Here is a 21,173-nt window from a genome sequence, read left to right as displayed (position 1 = left end):
TAAACAAAGGAAAGCACGACCACGAGGAGGAGAGAGGAAGGGAGGGAGGGCATCACTAAACCCACCACCACCTGTTCAGTCCTCCCCACTTGCAAACCCCCAACTTGCAACTTGCAAACACCTCTTCCCATCCCCACCAAATTCCCAAAAACAAACAAAAACAAATTTAAGTGGCCAAAGCGAAACCCCCTTCCTTCCTCAACTTGCACTTTCTTTATTCAACCCCTCTCCCCCCACTTGGATTTTTTCAATCCCCAACTTGCGTAGCAGCTGTTGATTCTCATTCACACAATTACTTGTTTATTTCCACATGCATCCATCCCATGCATGCATGCCCTCCAGGGGACAATTTCTCAGCTTCTCTAATGCCCCTCTATACTCAACGACCCTTTCTCTTTATTTAACTATAACCCGAGTCCCCGAGTGAGCCCGACCCGACCTTCCATGCCCCCCCAAAGGCCAAAGGACAACATGAAAACTAGAAAGAAAGAACTTTCATATCCAATTAATTATGCTAATTAATTGATTGTAACAGCGACACGACAAAAAACGATACGAACCACGAGGGGGCGAAGGCGATTAGGTTCTTGACATACATGTATATACCTTGCTGTATTGTCAGTACTTAGTAGCGCATTATTAGCATGATTAAGTTCAATTAAATTAAATCAACTGAGCTGGAACTGGATTTGCCCGATACGATACGCAAGTACCGTATCAAGTACTGAGCGGTACGAAACCAATTTGCTTCAAGACTCAATTTCAATAAAATATAATTTCGAGGGCATATAGATAGTAACAGTCCAGGGCTATTTTTGTCACATCGAAAATTCACATGCAAGGGATGCAACTCGACTACTGCCTTCCTGTTTGGGCAATCAATTTTTTTGAAATTACACAAAAACCATGGGCACGGAGAAAAAACCAGATGCAGATAGAATTCACATTGTGTATGTAGTTAAAAAAAAATAAAAATAAATAACGGGGTGATGGTGACGGAATGACGCAAACAAAGAGTTCCGGTATCGGCAGATCGACGGAACGGATTTTCTCGGAAAACAAGGTGTCGCGTTCTTCTTTACATCATCACGGGCTCAAGCAAAATCATGGGTAGACGAACGAAGCTTCATAGCGATCAGATCTTTTCCCTTTTTTTCTTCCGGGCTGCGATCAACAATGGATATCAATTGGACCCACATTGGAAAAATCCAAGGAAAGGAAAGGCCGTCACAGATCGGAAAAGGGGGGTTGTCACGACGATGTACGGTTCCGGCCGGATAAGTTCTCGGCAATCTGAGCGAGTGATTGTAAGTTGCAGCGGACTATAGTGTCGACGAACATACATGTGTCTTCGCTGGTATTCCCTGGTGGGATGTCAACGACGTACGATTCGACAACAACGGTTCCAGCGCCAGTAGAGGAAGGGTGGAGAGTGGTGACTGATCTGTAATTGGAGAGGCGATGTTCCCCACCGATGACGCTGAAGCTAAGGACGTGGCGCTCGTCGTCGAGGATCTCAAGGCGCTCGGTGCTTTTCACGGCGGGGAGACCAGAAACGACATGGACCTCTCGGAGAGTACCGACATCACCGTCTCCGACGAGAACATGGCAGCTCTTGACGAAGTGCTTGTAGGCTTGAGGATTGTCAAAGCGGCGGACGACGGACCATACGGTGGAGACGGGAGCGGCGATGGGCTGGATGACGGAGGAGCAGCACTGGTTGGGCCCAACGGCGTGGGTGTGGTAGCGCGCGATGTAGTCGGGGACCGGAATGGCGCAAGATAGAGGGACCCGGCGGGAGAGTGTGGTGGCTTGTGATTGTTTCTGGGAGAGAACGTTGGTTGTGTTGGTAGCGGAGGTGATTGTGTTATTGATTCTGTGGACTTGGAGAGATGATTTGGGAGGTGTTGCCGGCATTATTAATTGTTCTTGTTTCGCTGTTTCTCTTCCACTCACTCTATGTATCTTCAGATTACAAGAAGAAGAAGAAGGTGACGATGAATTTGGGTTTGAGGGTTTATGAGATGTGTTTGTCAATATATATATAGAGAGAGAGATGCCGAGGAAGAGAATTAAAAGTACAAGGTTACAAGGCTGAAGAGAGAGAGAGGGAAGGAGGGAGGGGTTAGCCACTTTTGAACTTTCCGAGAGGTGGTTTGGGTGTTTTTTCCAATGGGTGATGTTGAGCGCTGAGAGAGAGTTGGTTGGCTTCTAAAATCTAAAGACGGTTAATTAAATAAAGTTCATGTGGGTAATAAAATAGATGCAACTTGCTCGGATTGAAGTTACAAGAATAGCCCTAGTCTTGGAAGTTACTCCAAATTACAATTTTTTCCTCACAAAATGTTACAAAGACCAGGTACAATACAAACCACTTGGGAGTTGGGACCGTGGTTGAAACTTGAAAGCAGTTTAGAGCACCACAACACATACACAATTACACAACCCCCTCGACCCTCTCTCTCTCAAGGGAGAAGCGTGATCTGCCGGCCGCTGGCTCTCGTCTTCCCCAGTTGCGCTGCCGCTCTGGGCGGAGGTGACCAAAAACTCCACCTCCACCACCACCATCAGAATTAATCCAGGGAAGCCTGTCCTGTGCCCAGTTCCCCTGCCCCTCTGGTCTGGGGACCTATCCACATGGGTTGTTGATTTAGAGGAAAATTTGCTAGTTGCTTGCTTTTGCTCCACCTCGTACCATATCACACGCCCGCTTCATGGCGCACTGCCCAATACAAATTGAGAGTTGAGAGAGAGACTAGTTGTAGTTGCAATTTGCAAATTGCTCGTTTCCCATTACAGGATTTCAAGAGAAGAGAATATTCAACAACCCATCTTCTCCGTACTTAATCTTAACATCTGGCAATCCCAAGTGGATGCACGTCACCAATGTATCCATGATTTCCATGCATTGACGGAATTACCTTGTTATATTTTACATGCATATACAATATGAATTAAAGAGATCATAAGCTATTGTTGTTGGAGCGCAAATAAAAAAGAAAATTGGGTTGGTGGGTACATGGCAGACTGTACAAATGGGCCATTAGGCAAGTGGGTCTCGTCCCAGGTGGACGATTTCGATCGCCTTTGTCATACGTCCACTTGGTAATAAAATCTGTTAGCCAAGGTTTTTAATAAGGCCTGCAATAAGAGAATAAAATACATCATGGCTCTTCAATGCAATAAGGATGTATTTTCCTGCAGAGGAATCAGGCCAGACCCCAGAAAGTATGGTTTGTGGGCATGGCCACATATGACACAACCATAAAGCTAGGGTCCACATTCTAAATAAATGATAGCCCACTGAAACCGCTTCATTATGCCCTTCTCCAGGTGGCTAAAACCCATTCATTTGTGGAGGGGGGAAATTGGAAATCCTTTGTTTGGCAAGCATGGCTATTTTCCTTGGGGTAAAATAAAAGGAATGTAGGTCGTCGTTTCTTATCTTTAGTTGTACAGTAACAGTGGGGAGATATCTCGTAGTTCGAGTCGAAAAGGCGCGTCGGCAGGCTGTCACCGACTCACTCAAGCTGTAGAGGCCAGAGGGTCAATAAAGTCATTTAAAGGCAGAGTACGCATTTTGGATTGGTATGGCCGTTACAACTTACAAGGAGTGGCACTCACGTAATTCTAGAAAAAGAAAAGGACATTTGTTCAAATGGGCACCCAAAGAAATAGGCAACTGGATGACCCACTTGCAACCGAGGGCCGTAAGCAGGTGGATAAGATAAGCATCCCTTTTTTTTTTTTTTTCTGTTTTTGTTATTTTTTTGAATTTATAAAAAAAAAAAGGAAAACTGATTTTCCAGTTTTACGAGGGCAGAAAAACTGGCAGGTGGGGATGAAGATTGGCCCGATTTTTTTGGGCTATATTGGGCTGGACCCTCTTTCTCCACATCTTCCGCCAAAATAGACGCAATTTTACCGTTTCATTACTGTATGACCCTTTCTCACCCACTTTGCATTAACTTGGACAGTTAAAGAATTAGAGGGATTGAGACCCTCACTCAACATCCAAAGATGGTTGTGACTTGTGAGAGAAGACCTACTCAGTCTCAACTTGTGTTAAATAGCTCTCAACCAGTTGATGTTAGTGGAGGAGAGACACAATTCTTGTGTTAATAGCTCCACTAGTTGTTCTCTCTTTCTTTCTTTTTATTTATTCAAGCAACTTGGTCATTCTTTCTCAAGCCTGCTGGTTTTGAAACCATACCTCTTATCTCTACACTTGCAAATTCCCAATTGAAGGAACTAAGCAACTTGTGATTTTTCTAAACATCTGTACGTAACCCAACTCTATTAATTGATACAGCAAATTATACCGGTCTCCAGATGGGCTTCAGAGCTGGGTCTATGTCTTTGATAGGGTCTGCCTTGATCACAGTCTTAATTAGTGTTTTGTTTAGTAAATTTAGCAGTTTGCAGACTTTGAATCCAACGCTTGGTCGTTCTTCCGTATTAGGTTGGTTACCCAACTGTAATTAGGATGGAGACGCTTTCCTGGCAAAAAGGGGAAATTTTTTTGTGAGGAATTATTGGTTGTGGAAATGCAAAGAAAGAATCCTAGACAAAGCATGCATGCATGGTTGAAGAGGCAGATGAATTATAAGGCAGAGGGATCTTTGACTGTACAAGAAAACAAGAGAGAAAGATTGAGGTGGGGGCTAGCTAAACTCTGGAGGTTCTCTTAAAAGGAGGAAATAATCTGGACTCTGGAAGCTTAGCAAAGAGTAAATGTGGATTAAGCCCAAGAAACCCATGAGCTTTTAGGGTTTGGTCAAGACCAATAGCTGTTGTGTGCATGCATATAATGTTTGTAACTAGTTGGGCTTTCTTAATTCTTTTCTTCCTTGATAAGGTAAACAATTAGTTAATTAATTAATGAACCCCTGTTAATATTTTAATCTCTAATCCGTTTCTGTCCTTAGAGAAGCTGCAACAGACATCAAGCCAATGAAGCCAAGATAGAAAGGCTATACTCATTCCAAGACAAAATCCAGCTAAGTTATAATTTATGAATAAAATAACATTTGATATAGAGAAGGAGAAGAGCTGCTCTTTTGTCAATTTTCTTATTGTTTTCAGGCCAGCTATGTTGTTCATACTCGGCAAGCTTCCGATCCCATTCATACAAATCTTCCTACACGTTGAAACGGTTTCTGTGTTCCATATAAGATGTCTTTTTTTCTTTTGTGGTTGTTGATAGAATAACCTAATGAAGTCATCTGGGGATTTTGTTTTCCTTTTCTGAAACAAACTTATCCCCAACTTCTCTCTTAACAGCTGGAAATTAACCCATTTAATCTTCAGTGAAATGATTTTATAATCTTTATTTTTTCACGTGGCAACCACACCGATTATTTGTTTCTTTCCGAGATATAATCGGTGTGGTTATCAGGAAGCTAGCCCTTTCTGGTTCTATCAAAAAACGAAGAAGAACAAGGGCCCATGCCAGTAGGCAAAATTTTGAATATAACTCTAGCTTATTGCATATATATATGCAATCCGTTCACTACATACATAAATGAGTTTCTTGTATTAATTTGTAGAGTTATAAGTATATATAAGTACACTCACACTCAGTCCACGTCAGCCATACCATGCATTGCCTTCTTGGTTAAAAACTTGCCACGTGGAAAGAGAGACATGGAGATATATGGACCCATTGACCTAGCTACCAACCCAAGTACCCAACTCAACCTACACCCGAGAAAATTATATAAAAAGGAAAAATTGCAAACCCCAACTTTGGCTGAACAGCAACCCCAGCATTTGAGCTTAAAGCTCAGTTAGGAGGGAATACAAATATAAATATATAGAATACAAAACTTTATATTTTGTATTATTTTATATGTACTTATAATACATATTCATATTTATATTCCTTCCAGAACGAGCCTAAACGTATCCCGTCATGCATTCAATTTCAACTCTTCCACTATCAATGCAATAATATATATATTACAGGTGAAGCCTTGATGGATGACTGATCCTGCAAATCCATTCAATTCCTTGTTCTGATCAAAGATGGTGCAGAAGCCTGAAATGCATGGAATATGGAGGCAGACATGACGAGTTCAACTTGTCCCACTTGATAAATGAGACACTCTAGCCACGTGCATAGTGTCCTTCGTCATGTCATCCATGGTTCATAGTTCATACATCTTGTGTGTGTTCCGACTTCCAATACATTGCGGTATGTCCAACTTCTCTTACTAGCTATTTGCCTTTATTAAAAAGCAAAACAAGAGGAAGGATGTGGACCTCTTTTATCCCAACTTACTACATGGTGAGAATCTCTGAGCAAATGGAGATACCCACTTTAGGGCACTACTGATAGGAGTGTTAATTAGACTGGATTTGGTTCAATCCGGTCCAGTCCAATGTGAGTCCATTACAAATAGACCTGGTCCAATTCAGCCCAATGAATATTTTAGACCATTTTTGTATCGGCTTAGAGACTTGTTCAATCTATTTAAATTCCTGTTAATTTAGATTGGTTTCAACTCAAACCGGGTCTATTGACATCTATGTTCTTATTTTCTATCAACAGACCAGATATTGGCTCAATCCAATATAAATTCATTATGGATGGACCAGGTCCAATCCAATATGTCATATTGGTCCGTCCAATCCATCCAAATTCAATATATCTTATTGGTCCATTAAATCTATCCAAATAGATTTTGATTTGGATGATTTACACCACTAACTACCGATAACTAGCCAAAAAAGAACATAAATACAGTTTTTTCAGGCTATTCTATTAATTTGGGTGGGTGATCTTATTATTAATTAAATTCTATGTATACCCTATCAGACGATGAATCTCAAGGCTGTTTTAATTTAATTTATCAATTTGGGTGGGTTATCTTAGCTATTAATATAATTCTATACCACCCACTTACCCTACGATGAATTTGTGGACAAATTTCTAGTTATTTCGGGGGCATTAATTCACTACTACGTACTGTTTGTTTTCGGTTTTTTCTGTTCTGACCTCATTTGCAAACCAGACATGATCCGTCTCTTGGCTTTTTCTGTTTCTCCAGTCTCATCGATATCTCGCTCACCCAATTTCAATTCGAACATGCATGGAGACTGTTAACTATTAAGAGCTGCAAGGTTGAGATCTCAACATCGTGAATTCGTGATGATATGGTTATATCCGATCTGTCAATATCGATCTCCACTTGTTGAACGAAAAGACGCTGTACATTGTTTTCTTCTGCGACTTGTTAATATTTTAGCTGAGCTCAACTAGCTGGGCAAAAGGCAATTGTTTTTAACTCTTGTGCATGCAGATTGGTCATGGTTTTGTGAATTGAAGGCGCGTTTTGAGACAGCATCACTAGTAGTATAAACACTGCAAATTGGCGTTTTCTAATCCGTTTTCTTTTTCTCCTTTGTATTTCTCTTATATCCCTTTCTTTCAAATACCTTTTAAGTATACATGTTTGTACATACAATAAATACGACAAATGTGGTGGGAGATTCTAGGGAAAGATTAGAAGCTAGTTCCAACTTCCAACTTGCCTCTGCTAATGGGCTTGTTTGCCTTAATCAGTGTTAATGTCGTTTCTGGTGCAATTTGCAGAACTTGAGTTTTGATGGGTTCCTTAACCCATCTCTCATGTATATATACGACAATTAAGTTCGAATCCAGCACTCGACCGGTGTTGCATCAAAGGTTCCTCAATTTGTTTTCATGATAACGACTTCTAATCAGGGTTCCTCATCTTCTTTTAGGATGATTGCATTTGCTTATTGAAATACGAAAGAATCCAAGAAAAAACCATGCCTGAAAGACGGAGATAGGATGATGCATGTCCTTGTAGCTCGTAGGGATGGGAGGAGAGAGAGAGAGAGAAATTAGAGGACTACTAATTAACCATCATAAGGACGAATTGCAAGTTTTAGACAATTAATTACTGTATTAAATCCGTTTTAGATGGTAATATATATAATAGTGAACAATGTGGGATCAACAGTTCAAATTTCATGTACACAACTAAAACGAAATGATTCCGATATTCCACATGATAGCCAAACAGATAAAGGTGTCGATGGACTGATTTTGAGTTGTATCCCGTCCAAATCAAAATCAATTTGTATTAATTGGACGGACCAATAAGAGAAGTCTAGACTTAATGGTCCAAAGTATTTATTGGATTGAATTGGATCTAGTCTATTTATAATGGATTTATATTGGATTTGTATGGGATTGAACCAATTAATATTTGATTTATTAATAAAAGATAAGAATGTAGGTGTCAATGGATCAAGTTTGGATTAGAACCAATCTAAATTAAAACCAATTTGAACATATTGGAAAGTCCAAACATTGGATTGTATTGATCCAAAATGGTCTAGTATATTCATCATATTGGATTGAACCTGATCCATTTATAATGAACTCATATTAGACCGGATTGGATTAGACCAAATCTGGTCCAATTGAAAACCCTATATGCAGACCATTAATTGCTTTTTCCAAATTAATTTGCATTCATTCATAAAGCATGCATGATTTGAATAAAAAAATTGAAAACAAATGCAGAAAGTATTGACCAATAACATATTTTAGGTTTATTAAGCTATAACTAAATTCATTTAGGTGGTGTTTGATAAATCTGAAATCTGAAAAGTTAAAAAGATATTAAAAGGGTCTAAAATCTGAAAAGAGACATTTTGTTTTTTAACTTTTTAGAGGCTCTAAATAAAGAAGGTTGCTTGTGTTAGATCAAAACTTCAGCATATGAAATTCACTAATTTTACTATTTTACCCCTAAATTAAACTATTCAGTTGTAGCGGTGAGTGAAGAAGAAGAAGAAGAAGAAAGGAGAGAGAGAGAGAGAGAGAGAGAGAGAGAGAGAGGGAGAAGGCTCGAACTCGTTGCAGCGGCTAGAGAAGAAGAAGAAAAAGAAATGAGAGAGAGAGAGAGAGAGTGCGAGAGTTCAAGGGTATTTTGGACTTTTGGCCAGGTATGAAATGCATCTGAACACGTTCAACTCCTGGCCCATATCTTATTATTTTAGATCCGAAAATGATTTTTAGACCGAAATTCAGATACACTTCCAAACACCTCTGGCATCTGAAAAGCAATATTTCCAGACTTTAGAAGTCTAAAAAGTGTTATCAAATGCCACCTTAATAACCTACTTAACAGATGCAAGTTTAACTAATTTGCAAAAATCCCCTTACATTTTAGGGAAATAAATTAAACTAAATTTTCGTGATGATACTGATGACGTGGCTTTAATATCCACCGTGAAAAAAAGGAGCCAAAGTCATGCGCACAGGGATGTACCAAACACATAAAGCAGCAGCCTTCTTTGGGGTTGCCAACTTGCCATGCATCTAGACATACAACTACTTTAACATTAAGATTCCACAGTTGTCCATGTCCTTTTGATGGATGACTTATAACTGATCAGCACATCCATCCCTTCCACGTCTAAAGACAGTGCCCATTAACCTTTCTCAACTCCAGGTTAGCCATCCATAGGAATTCATTCATGATGAACATATATAATTAATAAAGGGGAAAAAGTGCATTTTTCACAAAAAATAATTTTGGCAACTGAGAAATTAGTTTTATAGGGAAACTTAGAAATGGTTGAAATACCTTTTTTTTTTTTTTTTTTGGTTTTTTAGGAATCTTAAAACATATTTTTTAAGTTGGAGGTCTGAAACACCTGGAAACAGACATTTCAGACCGTATCTTTTTCAAAAAATACGATACGATATATCTAATACGGAATGTATCATATCAATACTTTAAACCATAATTTTGTACATTAATTAATATAACATGTAAAAATATTACTCTAGGATCTGGCCCGATTTGTCTATCTCTAGCTGGGCTGGATAAGTTGGACTAGTCCATACCTATAGCATGCATAGAGACTAAAGATTATCCTATTTACTTGAGGCATAAAATATCTATAATTGTTTACCACTTGGAAAAATGCCCCTAATTACCATGTCCATAGTGTTCTTATATATCATACTATGCATCCACACATCATGTTGTGAATGGTAGTCCAAGTATCAAATTAGGGTTTTTAGGTTGTGAATGCCCCTAATTACCTGTTATAGCTTATAGGGCCTAATAATAATTAATTGGACAGTTTGAATCAAGTTGGAGTTTTAACCCTCCCCCATGCATTTTACTTTGCCGAATTTGTTTCTTGTTATTTATGTTAGAAGGTGTCATAGAGTAGCAAATGAACTCGATTTAGGGCATCAACCATCAAATTCAACTAAGCCCTCTAAGGAACTTGCTTGAGAATAAGAAGGAAGAATCTCATATAAACAATGTGGAATAAGGTTTGAAGGGAAGTTGTAGATATCCAATTCCAAAACTAGAAAGTTTGATTTTGAAACAATAATTGAACCCTATTGAAGATTGAATGCAGTTATATTCATTACTAAAATTAAATAAAATTTTCATGCCTATTTATGAAATCATATTTTGAAGTTGGTGCCCGTTTGGGAGGGCTTTTTCATGCAGCTTCTTCTGGCTCTGCACCATGGGCCCCACCCCTACAGCTTAGTTATGAGTTATGTTTGATTTAAACCCTGGAAAGCTAAAGCTAATTGTCTAGTGCCAAAAGCATGGCTTCCCACTAAAGCTTTCCCTAGTGCCCATTTGGGAGGGCTTTCACCAACAGCTTATGCCATTGCAAGTTGGGCCTCACATGGAAAGCCATCAAGTTTTGTCTGGTGAAAAAAAAAACTAGGGAAATCCAAAAACGCTTACATTGAACTGAGAAATCAAATTTTTAATTAAGTTAATTTTAATAGCTTCTTAGAAGAGGTTCAATCAATACAGCTTAATATGTTGAAGCCCTTCCAAATGGGCCCTTGGTGATTTCTTCAAAGCAACTCAACTAAAACTTCAGCCCTTCCGAACAAGCCTTTTCCTATATATGTATATAATTGTTATGTAATTCACATATTACACTAACAGCTTTGATGTAAAATACAGTATGTGCCCATTTTGTGTCTAAAGCTCCTCTCTGGCACTCTCTTTGTCCACATATCCGACAAATTACACTGCACCTTAAACGTAATACTTGTTATTCCTCTCATTTTCTTCTCTCTTACAAATTCAACATTTCCCGGCTCCTGGTCTTCCTAAAATTCTCCACTCTCATTAATTTGTGACGTTTTCATCAGGTTGGATTGCTGAGAGTTGAACATATATAGATCTTTTGAGACCACTTCTTCAACTTGTTAATAAATAACCATCCAGCAGCTGAATGGAAATACACAACTAGCCTTCATCAGCAACTTGTCGATGTTTTATGCAGATCGGTCATTGTTTGGCAGTTTGACACTGTTCTGTAACAGTGAATATGTACCATGGGTTAAGCAATTGTAATTAACCAAACAAGCAGGTCGGCAGTATCCAATAATCTAATAAATTGATTTTAAATAGATTCTTATAAGTTGGCAACCTACCTCTAACTCTATCTCTAAGTGGCACAATAAACAAACCTCCTATTGAATAAATATTGTGGTCCAGTTTTAAGTTCTCTAAGACTATGTTTGGTTTGAAGAAAAAAAGTAGAAAAAGTAAAGGAAAGATAGAAAAACTTATACAAAGTTTGTAATCTTTACATTTTTCTTCTTTTTCCTATGTTTTCCTTCAATCCAAACATAGCCTAGGGGGGTGTTTCTTGTCGCCGGTTCCAAAAACAAATCAAAACTATCTGGCTTGAAACATATTACATGTTTTCGAAATAAAAATACAAAAACATGTTCATGATTGTGTATGTGTTTTTTGTCTATTAAAACAAAAACCATGTTCAAAAACATGTTTTTGTTATTTAATTTGCTGATGTAACAATTTCAAAAACAAATGAAAACCTCATAAGGGTTCCTCTTCTTTTTAAAACCAACCAAACTGGTTCAAAGAAGCCTTCCGTATGTGCTTTATTATTATACTGCATATTGAATAAAATATAACAATAATAAAAAGAAAAGTATAAGGGATTGGTCAACTTCAATTTGCATAGAATATCAATAGCACAAACAAATGTCAAGAATTCCGGCAGAGAACCCATTCCATTTTCAAAATGTAATTGAAGCCGGAATGGAAACCTATTCTCGTTCATTGACAAAATCCAGCTAAAATTCAATACTCTTCTTTTTGAATAATTTAACATTTGATACAAGGAGAGTATATCATCTTTCCTCTTTCAGACAATGTTGCTGTACGGAGTGGCTGGGCTTCTAATCCTGTTTATGCACTTTGAAACTGGGGTGGCAGTGCTACAACCATCTTCTTCGTCTATTCACTTAATCACTTGGTTATCTTATTAAAAAATAGGTTAAATTATTTAAACCTCGCCTGTGTTTTCTGATAATTAAGTACTCTAACCTCCCTTAATACTTTGTACTTTGATCTCTCCAATTTCTTTTTTTAACACTTCAGAGAAAATACACAAACAAACCCCTTTCTGTCTGCCCATGGATGACAATACTAGCTAGGGTGTCTATTGATCGAAATACAACTCAAAATTTTGGGGTTTGAGTAGGGCTGCAATTCGGGTTGCTTGATATGAAAATTTTCAACTATATTGGACTTAATTAGGGTTTGAATTCATTAAAAATTTAATAAATTTCCAACCAAACTTAATCCAAATTGCACCCCTACGTTTTTGACTGGCTTTGTAAGATTGGAGAGGCAAATGAGATTTTTTCGGCTCAGTTTGGAAGGAACAGTGTAAATACATACAAAATTATACAAAATACAAGGTTTTGCACTCTAGAAATTTGTATTTATATTCTTTCCAAACTGAGCCTTCAGTACAATTAAAGGTAAAATTGGTATATGAGATGTATTTTTTCTATTTGAAAAGGTAAAAGGAATTAAAAAGTGTCACCATGAGTTGAGAGTTCTAGTGATCAAATTCGAGATCTAATCTTTATTTAGGCTCAGTTAGGAAGGAGTACAAATGCAAATTTGTAGAGTACAAAACTTTATATTTGTATTATTCTGCATGTATTTGTACTATATATATTTGCATTTGTACTCTTTCCAAACTGAGCCTTTACCAAAAAAAAAAAAAAAAAAGAAAAACCGAATGGATTCACAAGCAAGATTCGTATCTAGTCTACGTATACATAGTTTAGACTCTTCAACCTGCAAATACATCTCATGTTAAATTCAAATGTGAACCAACCCACTTTTACTTAAATAATTTAACTATTTTTATTAAGTAAAAATATGTTTTTCAATGTAATATAATAATTATATTTCCTTTTAATCCCTTCTATAATCATATTGGATATCTAGAATTCTCATGCATCACATGGATCCCCACTAATATAAAATATAAAATAGAAGGTTCAACTAATATATTAAAAAAAGATGGTAACCAATCAAATGGCATTCATCAAAATTCTCAGGGGAAGTGGTGATTGGTCAAACCTTTCATGCATGGACATAGAATATTAAATATCATATTTCGAGGTATTAGGATGGAAGCAGGTCACAACCAAACACATATCCAATCCGATCTTAGATTTGGTCATTTTACCAACCCAATTATAAGCTAAATATGGATACATTACAAGATTAGATCTTGGACCAACTTGATATCCTAGTTAAAATGTCCTATATGTGATAATTAATGGAGTGATTGATTAAAAGATGATTTATGAGAGGTTCACTTAAAATAATGCAACTTAAATAATGGGTCCGTACTTCAGTTTTCAAGGTAATTAAGACACTTGATGCCAATACTATTGTAATCATGTGAATGCTTTTTTTTATCTTTTAAGAAATTTAAAATTTGACAAAATTTTAAAAATATTTTTTAATATATTGACTTAAACCTATTTCTTTTTTCGTGCTATACTAGAAGCGACTCGTCTGATGCATAGACTGGTGTAATTAGGGGTGTTAATTGGATTGGATTAGGTCCAATCCGATCTAGTCTAATGCGAGTCCATTATAAATGGATTAGGTCCAATTCAATCTAATGAATGTTTTTTACCAATTTGGATCGGTTCAATTTAATGTTTGGACCATCCAATCTGTTCAAATTCATTTTGATTTAAATTGGTTTCAACCCAAACCTAGTCCATTGACACGTGTATTCTTATCTTATATCAATGGACCAGATATTGGCTTAATCCAACCTAATCTAATATAAATTTGTTACGGATGGACCATGTCCAATCCAATCTAATAATATTTTGGACCGAATTGGTCCAATCCAATATGTCTTATTGGTCTGTTCAATTTGTCCAAATTGATTTTAGACAGGACGAAATCCAATCCAAAACCAGTCCATTTACACCTTTAGGTGTAATCAAAAGATGTCCATGTTCTATAAATATTTCCTAATAAAAGAGAAACTAAACTAGTTGTGGATGAATTTTGATTGCCCCATTTTTATTTTTATTTTTATTTTTAACTTACAAAAAAAATATCACAAAATTTTAAGAAGATTAGAGCAGTCAATGAGTTGGGTGTGGTTCAAGATAGAGTGGACTAGTCCCAAACCGATTATTAATCGGTTCTAGAAAGTAGAGCTAGAACCAAAACAATTATTATTCAGGTAATAGGGTCTGACCCAATTATATATACTTGACATTTATAATCACCTAATAATAATAATAACAACAACTTTGGACTCCACTATTAAACATAAGCTTAATAAAAAATAAAAAAAAATGGCAAATTGTTTATATATTCATAAAATAAGTGTTTTTAATCAAAATGATTATATCTATGAAAATTTTCCTTAGACGTAAAATATATCAAAAATTACAAAAAAAAAAAAAAAAACAAGATATCTTTATAAATTTTTAACCATATAATCAATCACAAACCAAATGACAACCTAAACCAACATATCAGTTAGATCAATTCGGTTCTATACTTATATTAGATGGACTCAGCCCAGCCCATATACAGGTGTAACTAAAGAGAGTTGAAAAGCAATATAAGGAGGAGAGAGAATAAGCTGACGTGGCCAATTAAATATAAATATTATAGAACAAACAAATGTGAAGATAGATAAGATGAGTGGCTTTAAAAAAGAAGGATAGGATGGGAAGTGGGAAGAGACAAAGGCAGGATGATTAGGGGAATAAGACGGGGTTGGGCATGGAACTCATAACTCAGATGCCCTGCCTTGTTTGTCACATCTGACAAGTTGAGTTGTAATGTTGTATCAAACTATCAATCATTGGCAACTTATGAGCGTCACGTCCTTTTCAACCTACAGCCTACAGGACAAAATTGACTGGTCCTCTCACTCTCAGACCCACTGCATGCCCACTCGGCACTTCCAGTCTTCACCCAACTCCGTTGTGATCTCGTTGGGATGGGATGGGATCCCTTCTCACTCCTCCATATCTTCTACAAACAACAGTGTGGCCCGGTCAGCCGGTCAGGTCAGGTCGACAAAAGCCGTCCAATCTAAATTGGTGATGACTCAATAAGACTTCAGAGAAAGAGAAAAAGAAAAAGTAAAATTAAACAATAATTAAAAGGGTAAATTATAAAGACCCTATTTGTATTATGGGGTTAGTGACAAAACCCCTCTGTAATTTTTTTTTTTTTGAGATAAAAGATCCCTTGAATTTTGGCCATTAGACAAAAGACCCTCTTCCGTTAGTATTCTATTTGTTTAAAAATTTTTAAATGCTCAAACTACCTTTTTTATACTGTTCAAAATTAACCCCAAGCACTCCACATAGCAAAGGGTTGAAAAGTTTTTGCATCATTTCGGGTTGTGCATCTCGACGAAAACCACTATAAAGACACTCGAACCTTTAACCCGTAGAGATGGCAGTAGGTCCCCCACCTCTCTCCCTCTCTGTTAAATTCATTCATTTATTTATTTCAATGAAATAATGAGAGAGACGTTGTAACGTAAAAAATATAATTGAAACATAGTAATACGGGGGGAGCAACAACAACGACAGGGAATCTGTTTACGCCGCCTGGGTATGAGCTTGCTCGAGTCGAGATCTCAGTCTTCCTCCACCACGTCGTCACCCGCTTCAGGAAAAGAAAAATGAAATTTTTCTGCGTTTCTGTTTCTGGGTTTTCAAAGATTAACTCATTAATCGTTAAACGAATAATTGCAGCTGGGCTCCGGCCAACGAAGACAAGCTGGTTTTCTTCCTGACCACCAGGACTCTCAAGCGATATCCAATCAACGTCCAGCGCAGAAGGAAATTTGCAGCAAACACAGAAGAAGAAGAAGTAGAAGAAGAAAAATGAAGATGATGAAAAGAGAAAAAACGTGAAATGTAACAGAGAAGATAGAATAGGAAGGAAAATATCAGAACTCTAGAAGATAGAAATAATGCTCTGTTGTAATTCTGGCTCCACCTTGATAAGAAAGAATAAAAATAAGATAAGGTCTACGGTAGTAGAAAAAGGAATACAGAATCTATTTCATCTTTCTGACATGTTTGTCGTGCTCTCTACCACTCCTCTTTTCTTTCTCTCGTGTCCTTGGGGGTGTCCTCCTCGAACCCCCAACCAGTCGCTCAACTGAGTTTTTTTTTTTTTTTTTACTTTTGGGGTGTTGGATCAGGACCAGATATTCATTTCCCAGGTTAAATAGGTTTTAAGAGAAAAAGGATTAGAAAAAGAAAATAAAACAAGTTTAGTGAGGTATTTTGGTAATTTAACGCTTAATAGCTAAATTGGTCTTTGTTTAATGGTTAAAGTTCAGGGGGTTTTTTTGACAAAAAATATAGGATGACGGGTTTTTTTTGACAAAAAAATATAGGAAGACCCTGTCACTAACCCTAAATGGTACAAGAGAATCTTTACAATTTACCCTAATTAAAAATGAAAAGGGAAGAGGATAAAAATTTTTTAGACAACCTCTCCTGATTATCTTTCTTTTGCTTTTGGTGGGAAGCACTTTATAGTGATTTTTAAAACAAATGAATAAGCACCCCCTCAATATATGGCAATCACAGGCTACATACCTCCTTTATATTTCTAAACTTGCACTGTGACTACTAACTCCTCGGAGAAGAGGTGCACATATTTGAAACTAAACCAAATCAATTGATTAAATCAGTTTGATTTTTACTTTTTTATTTACATAATATATATTATAAATATATAAAATATAAATAATATATATATATATATATATATATATCAATGAGATAAGTTTATTTAATCATAATTCCATAATTAAATCAAAACTGAAATAATCGTTTTGATTAACCGGAATTTTCAATTCAGGTTACGAGTTTCAGTTTGGTTTTTGGGTTTTCCGGTTTGTCTGAGCACACCTGGGGCAAGTATTCTCTTCATTATTTGCACACTTATGGCTGCAATTAGAGATCACAGAAATTCCATACCGAAGCAGCGCCTGGTGACATATTAGATGTAATAAACATGAGTAACAATTATTTTCTGCATTCAGATTGATATTACCAGAATAAATGAAAAATAAGAATAAAATGAGGAATTGCTAATAAAGTTGCTAATTGCATTCCAATGAAAGATCTTCACGTGCTATTCAGAGCCCACTATGCGAATTAATTAACAAAACAATTTAAAGCAGAACAAGCCAACAAGAAGAGATGATCAAAAGAAGAGATACGGAATTCCTCTTTACCACCTTTGAGTTTGTTTGGTATCGCTATGGTGCTCAATCCAATAAACATTTTTGTATAATTTTATTTTGAAAATTGAGACAAAATCTACTTCAAACGTTTTTTAACACCTTGGTATCAGTAAGCGCCATATAAGTCAATTGGTAAAAACAAATGTCCTTCAAAATGAAAATCGAGAGACACTTTTAAATGTCCATATAGCGCTGAACTGGCATCGATGTTTCAAATGGACAATTCTAGATCTCCTACCTCGGAGAATTCTGCCCACACCTATCCACAATATACTATCCCGTGAATTGGAAGCATCTCCCCCTATATAATACTATGCAGAGAATAAGATGTTCTCGATAGATAAACAATAAACATGAACAGAATTATCATGGATAGAAAATCCGGACTCCAAATAAACGCCATCTTAATCAAATGGTAACAGGGGAACTCCCCGGTCAGTGCCTGCTACTACCATGAAATCAGTTCAAATGAACTAACAGATGAAATCATAACCACAATTAACAAATCTCTCTCTCCGTAAAATATTATTCTAAAACCATCCACTAATCAACCAAATCATCAACTGTTTAAGATTAATATAAAAATAAAAAAATGGGCAAACTTCCTCCAAAAGCTAAACAAAAAAATTAGTGACAGAAATTCGATCTATCGAGAATGGATTAATATTATTCTTTAACAGTTTCTTTATTCTCAAAATATATATTATTCTAACTTCCGCAAAGGATTAACATCACACGCCTCACCAGATGTAACTTGTAACTTATGAAACAACGAATTTCAATTTATTTCAACCTTGTACGTTTTAAAAGAACAAACGGATAACTATGACTAGATTTGTGGCAAATCAGAGTTTCCATGTTTATCTAGAAATGCTTCCAGCTGGTGTCGTTGAATTTATTAAAAAGGATTAAAATAAAATATATTTGAATGGTCAAAACCCCAATATTATTTGTCCGCTTTTATTTTTATTAAAGTACCGAAATCTTTGGTCATGATTAAACCCTCTCCTTAACTTAGATATTCTCTTTTAATAAAGGAAATTTGTCTAAAACCCCATGAATTTTCAACATTTCTCATGTCAATAAGTTTTTGTTTTCCAAAACTCACCTCCTGTGAATGCTTCTTAACAGAGGTGTCCATGTCAGCATAAATAATAATTTGTATGACCAAATTACCCTTGAATAGTGAGTTAGAGGAAAATTGGTCTTTTTTAGTTTTCAATTTTCTTTTTTTTTGTATTTTTAATGTTTTTTTTTTATAATTTCTGTTTTTTTACATTTTTCTATTTTCTACAATCTATAAATTTTCATGTATTTTTGTTATTTATTTACAATTTCTGTGTTTTTCTATATTTTTATTTTCTGATTTTGTTTTTCAATTTCTATAGTTTCTATAATTTGAAAATAATTTTTTATTTTGTTTACAATTTCTATATTTTTTATATTTTTTGTAATTTCTATATTTTTATGTATTTCATATTTGAAAATATTTTTTTGAACTTTTTCTTTTTTTCATGTTTAAATATTAAAATGGTAATATATTAACACCTGTTAATTTATTTTGTATATATTTTATATTTTTTTATGAAGGTTAAAATGATAATATATTAACACCCGTTAGTCTATTTAACATTAAGTTAGTGACATGGTGACTTTTAGATATTTTAAAAAGTTGTGAATTTAAGAGAAATACTGAAAACTCGTGATGAATTTTAGACAATTTCCCTTTAATAAATCTTCAATCTATACCACTTCATTGATTTTCTGAATTTATTTATCAAAACCCCACCTACAATACGATACTTTTCTTATATTTTTTATTTTGATAGATTTTACCCACCTATCACTCTCATCAAGTCTCAGTTGTACATGAAGTTGAACATGAACCATACCAAATTAGAGCTTACCCTTCATGAAGTTTCTATCGGCTAGGGTTTGGCCCTGTTCTATTTCAACAACTATCAGCCAATCGCCAATCATGAAGTTTCAATCAGCTAAGGTTTGGCCCCATTCTACTTCATCGAGTATATCCAGACCAAGAGGCCCCCGGCCTAATATGTCAAAACTCAAGAGATGTTGCATAAATAGTTATTTAACACTTCTGCCTACCTACCATCACGACACTCGAGATCTGCTACCACAAGTTGTCCCTACATCCTTACCCACAGAGTATCATCATCACTGTATATTTGGAATATCTCCCGTGAATAACAACAAATATTTCCAATAGGGAGTTATAATATCTCATGAGTAGAGTTACGGGAACAGCTTGTGGATAACAGATCCGAGCCCGTTTAATGATGGTCACAGAATAATATAGACTATCTAGTGATGTGATGAATTCCACTATTGACTTATTTATTGGCATTTTTGTTTCTATAAGCTAAAAGCTTAAAACCAATAAATTTTGACCAGGGTAGATTGTACAGTGGCTTGGGAGAAGCCCAGGCCCAACTTTGGCCCAGACTCGAGATTGTATAAACCAGGCAAGGCTCTAGCTGAGCTGACCTTAGCCTAGGTAACCAGGCCAATGCAACTGAACGGTGAAGATATCTCACTTCTTGGTTGGAAGTCTTAAATGGCACCAGCAGATAGGTTGGCAATCACCCGTACCCACTCAATCTATTGGCGGGTCAATATGGGTCGAGTAACCTATTAGGGTCAGGGTGGGTTGGATCGAGAGTACCCATTTGGGGTCAGGATGGCTTGGGTCGCACGGGTTAGGATGGGTTGGGTCAAAGTTAACTCTATCTATACTTAGGGGTGCCAAATGGGTGAGATTGGTTGAGTTGGGTAAGGGTTGAAAACCAACCCACCCATATTGACCAACCAACCCACTATGACCCATCATCAATTCTTGTTACAGGGTCATAACCCACCCTAACCCTAACACACCCTAAACCGCCCATTTTGACCCACTTGACCCACCCATATTGACCATAAACCACCCTCACCCATACTAATCCACCTACCCTCACCTATAAATAGACCTGTTCATGGGTCGGGTCGGGCTCGGGTCAGGCTTTGACTCTTTATTAACAGAAAACTGCTAGGCCCGAGCCCGAGCCCGGCCCGACCAATGGGCCTACAACTTGGGCCCGAGCCTGAGCCCAAAGCCCGACCTAATAAAAGAAATTAAAATTTTTTTCTATTTTAATTTAAATGTTTTTCCCCTATTTAAATGAACAATGGGCCTACAAGTGAATCAATGACCTCAAATCAAAAAATTTATTCAAATAGACATCACATAGGGTTTTTACTTAGGTTTAACTATAGGTCGGGCCGGGCTGGGCTATTTTGGCAAAGCCCGAGCTCGGCTCGAATTTTATGTGAGCCAGGCTTTTTGGCTCGAGGTTAATCCCGAGGACCAAAAATCCTATTCAAGCCCATCCAGGGATCGGTCCGGCCCGTCGGGCCACCCGACCCATGAACAGGTCTACCTATAAATACAAAAATGGGTCGAGACATCCCATTTACCCGAAATAATAATTTTTTAGAGAATAATATCTCTCAAGGATGCCATGTGATAGAATCAGGCCGAG

At 36.7% G+C, this 21,173-nt stretch overlaps 1 protein-coding gene across 1 annotated transcript; it reads right to left on the bottom strand.

The window, feature by feature from the left end:
* Nucleotides 1-743: 743 nt before the first annotated feature.
* LOC148868584 (abscisic acid receptor PYL4-like) lies at nucleotides 744-2,289 on the bottom strand. Its single transcript, XM_088967376.1, has one exon. The coding sequence runs from the start codon at nucleotides 1,915-1,917 to the stop codon at nucleotides 1,252-1,254; it is 666 nt and encodes a 221-aa protein (XP_088823502.1). The 5' UTR covers nucleotides 1,918-2,289; the 3' UTR covers nucleotides 744-1,251.
* Nucleotides 2,290-21,173: the final 18,884 nt, after the last annotated feature.

This window comes from Nelumbo lutea, chromosome 2, assembly GCF_056320005.1.
Source record: "Nelumbo lutea isolate HS-2025 chromosome 2, American lotus-T2T, whole genome shotgun sequence".
NCBI classification, from domain to species: domain Eukaryota; kingdom Viridiplantae; phylum Streptophyta; class Magnoliopsida; order Proteales; family Nelumbonaceae; genus Nelumbo; species Nelumbo lutea.
The sequence above is the reverse complement of the archived record's forward strand: the minus strand, read 5'-3'. Positions and strand labels throughout refer to the sequence as shown.

What these genes read in the sequence shown, in the direction of transcription:
- LOC148868584 (XM_088967376.1), bottom strand. Translation starts at nt 1,917, where the DNA reads ATGCCGGCAACACCTCCCAAATCATCTCTCCAAGTCCACAGAATCAAT.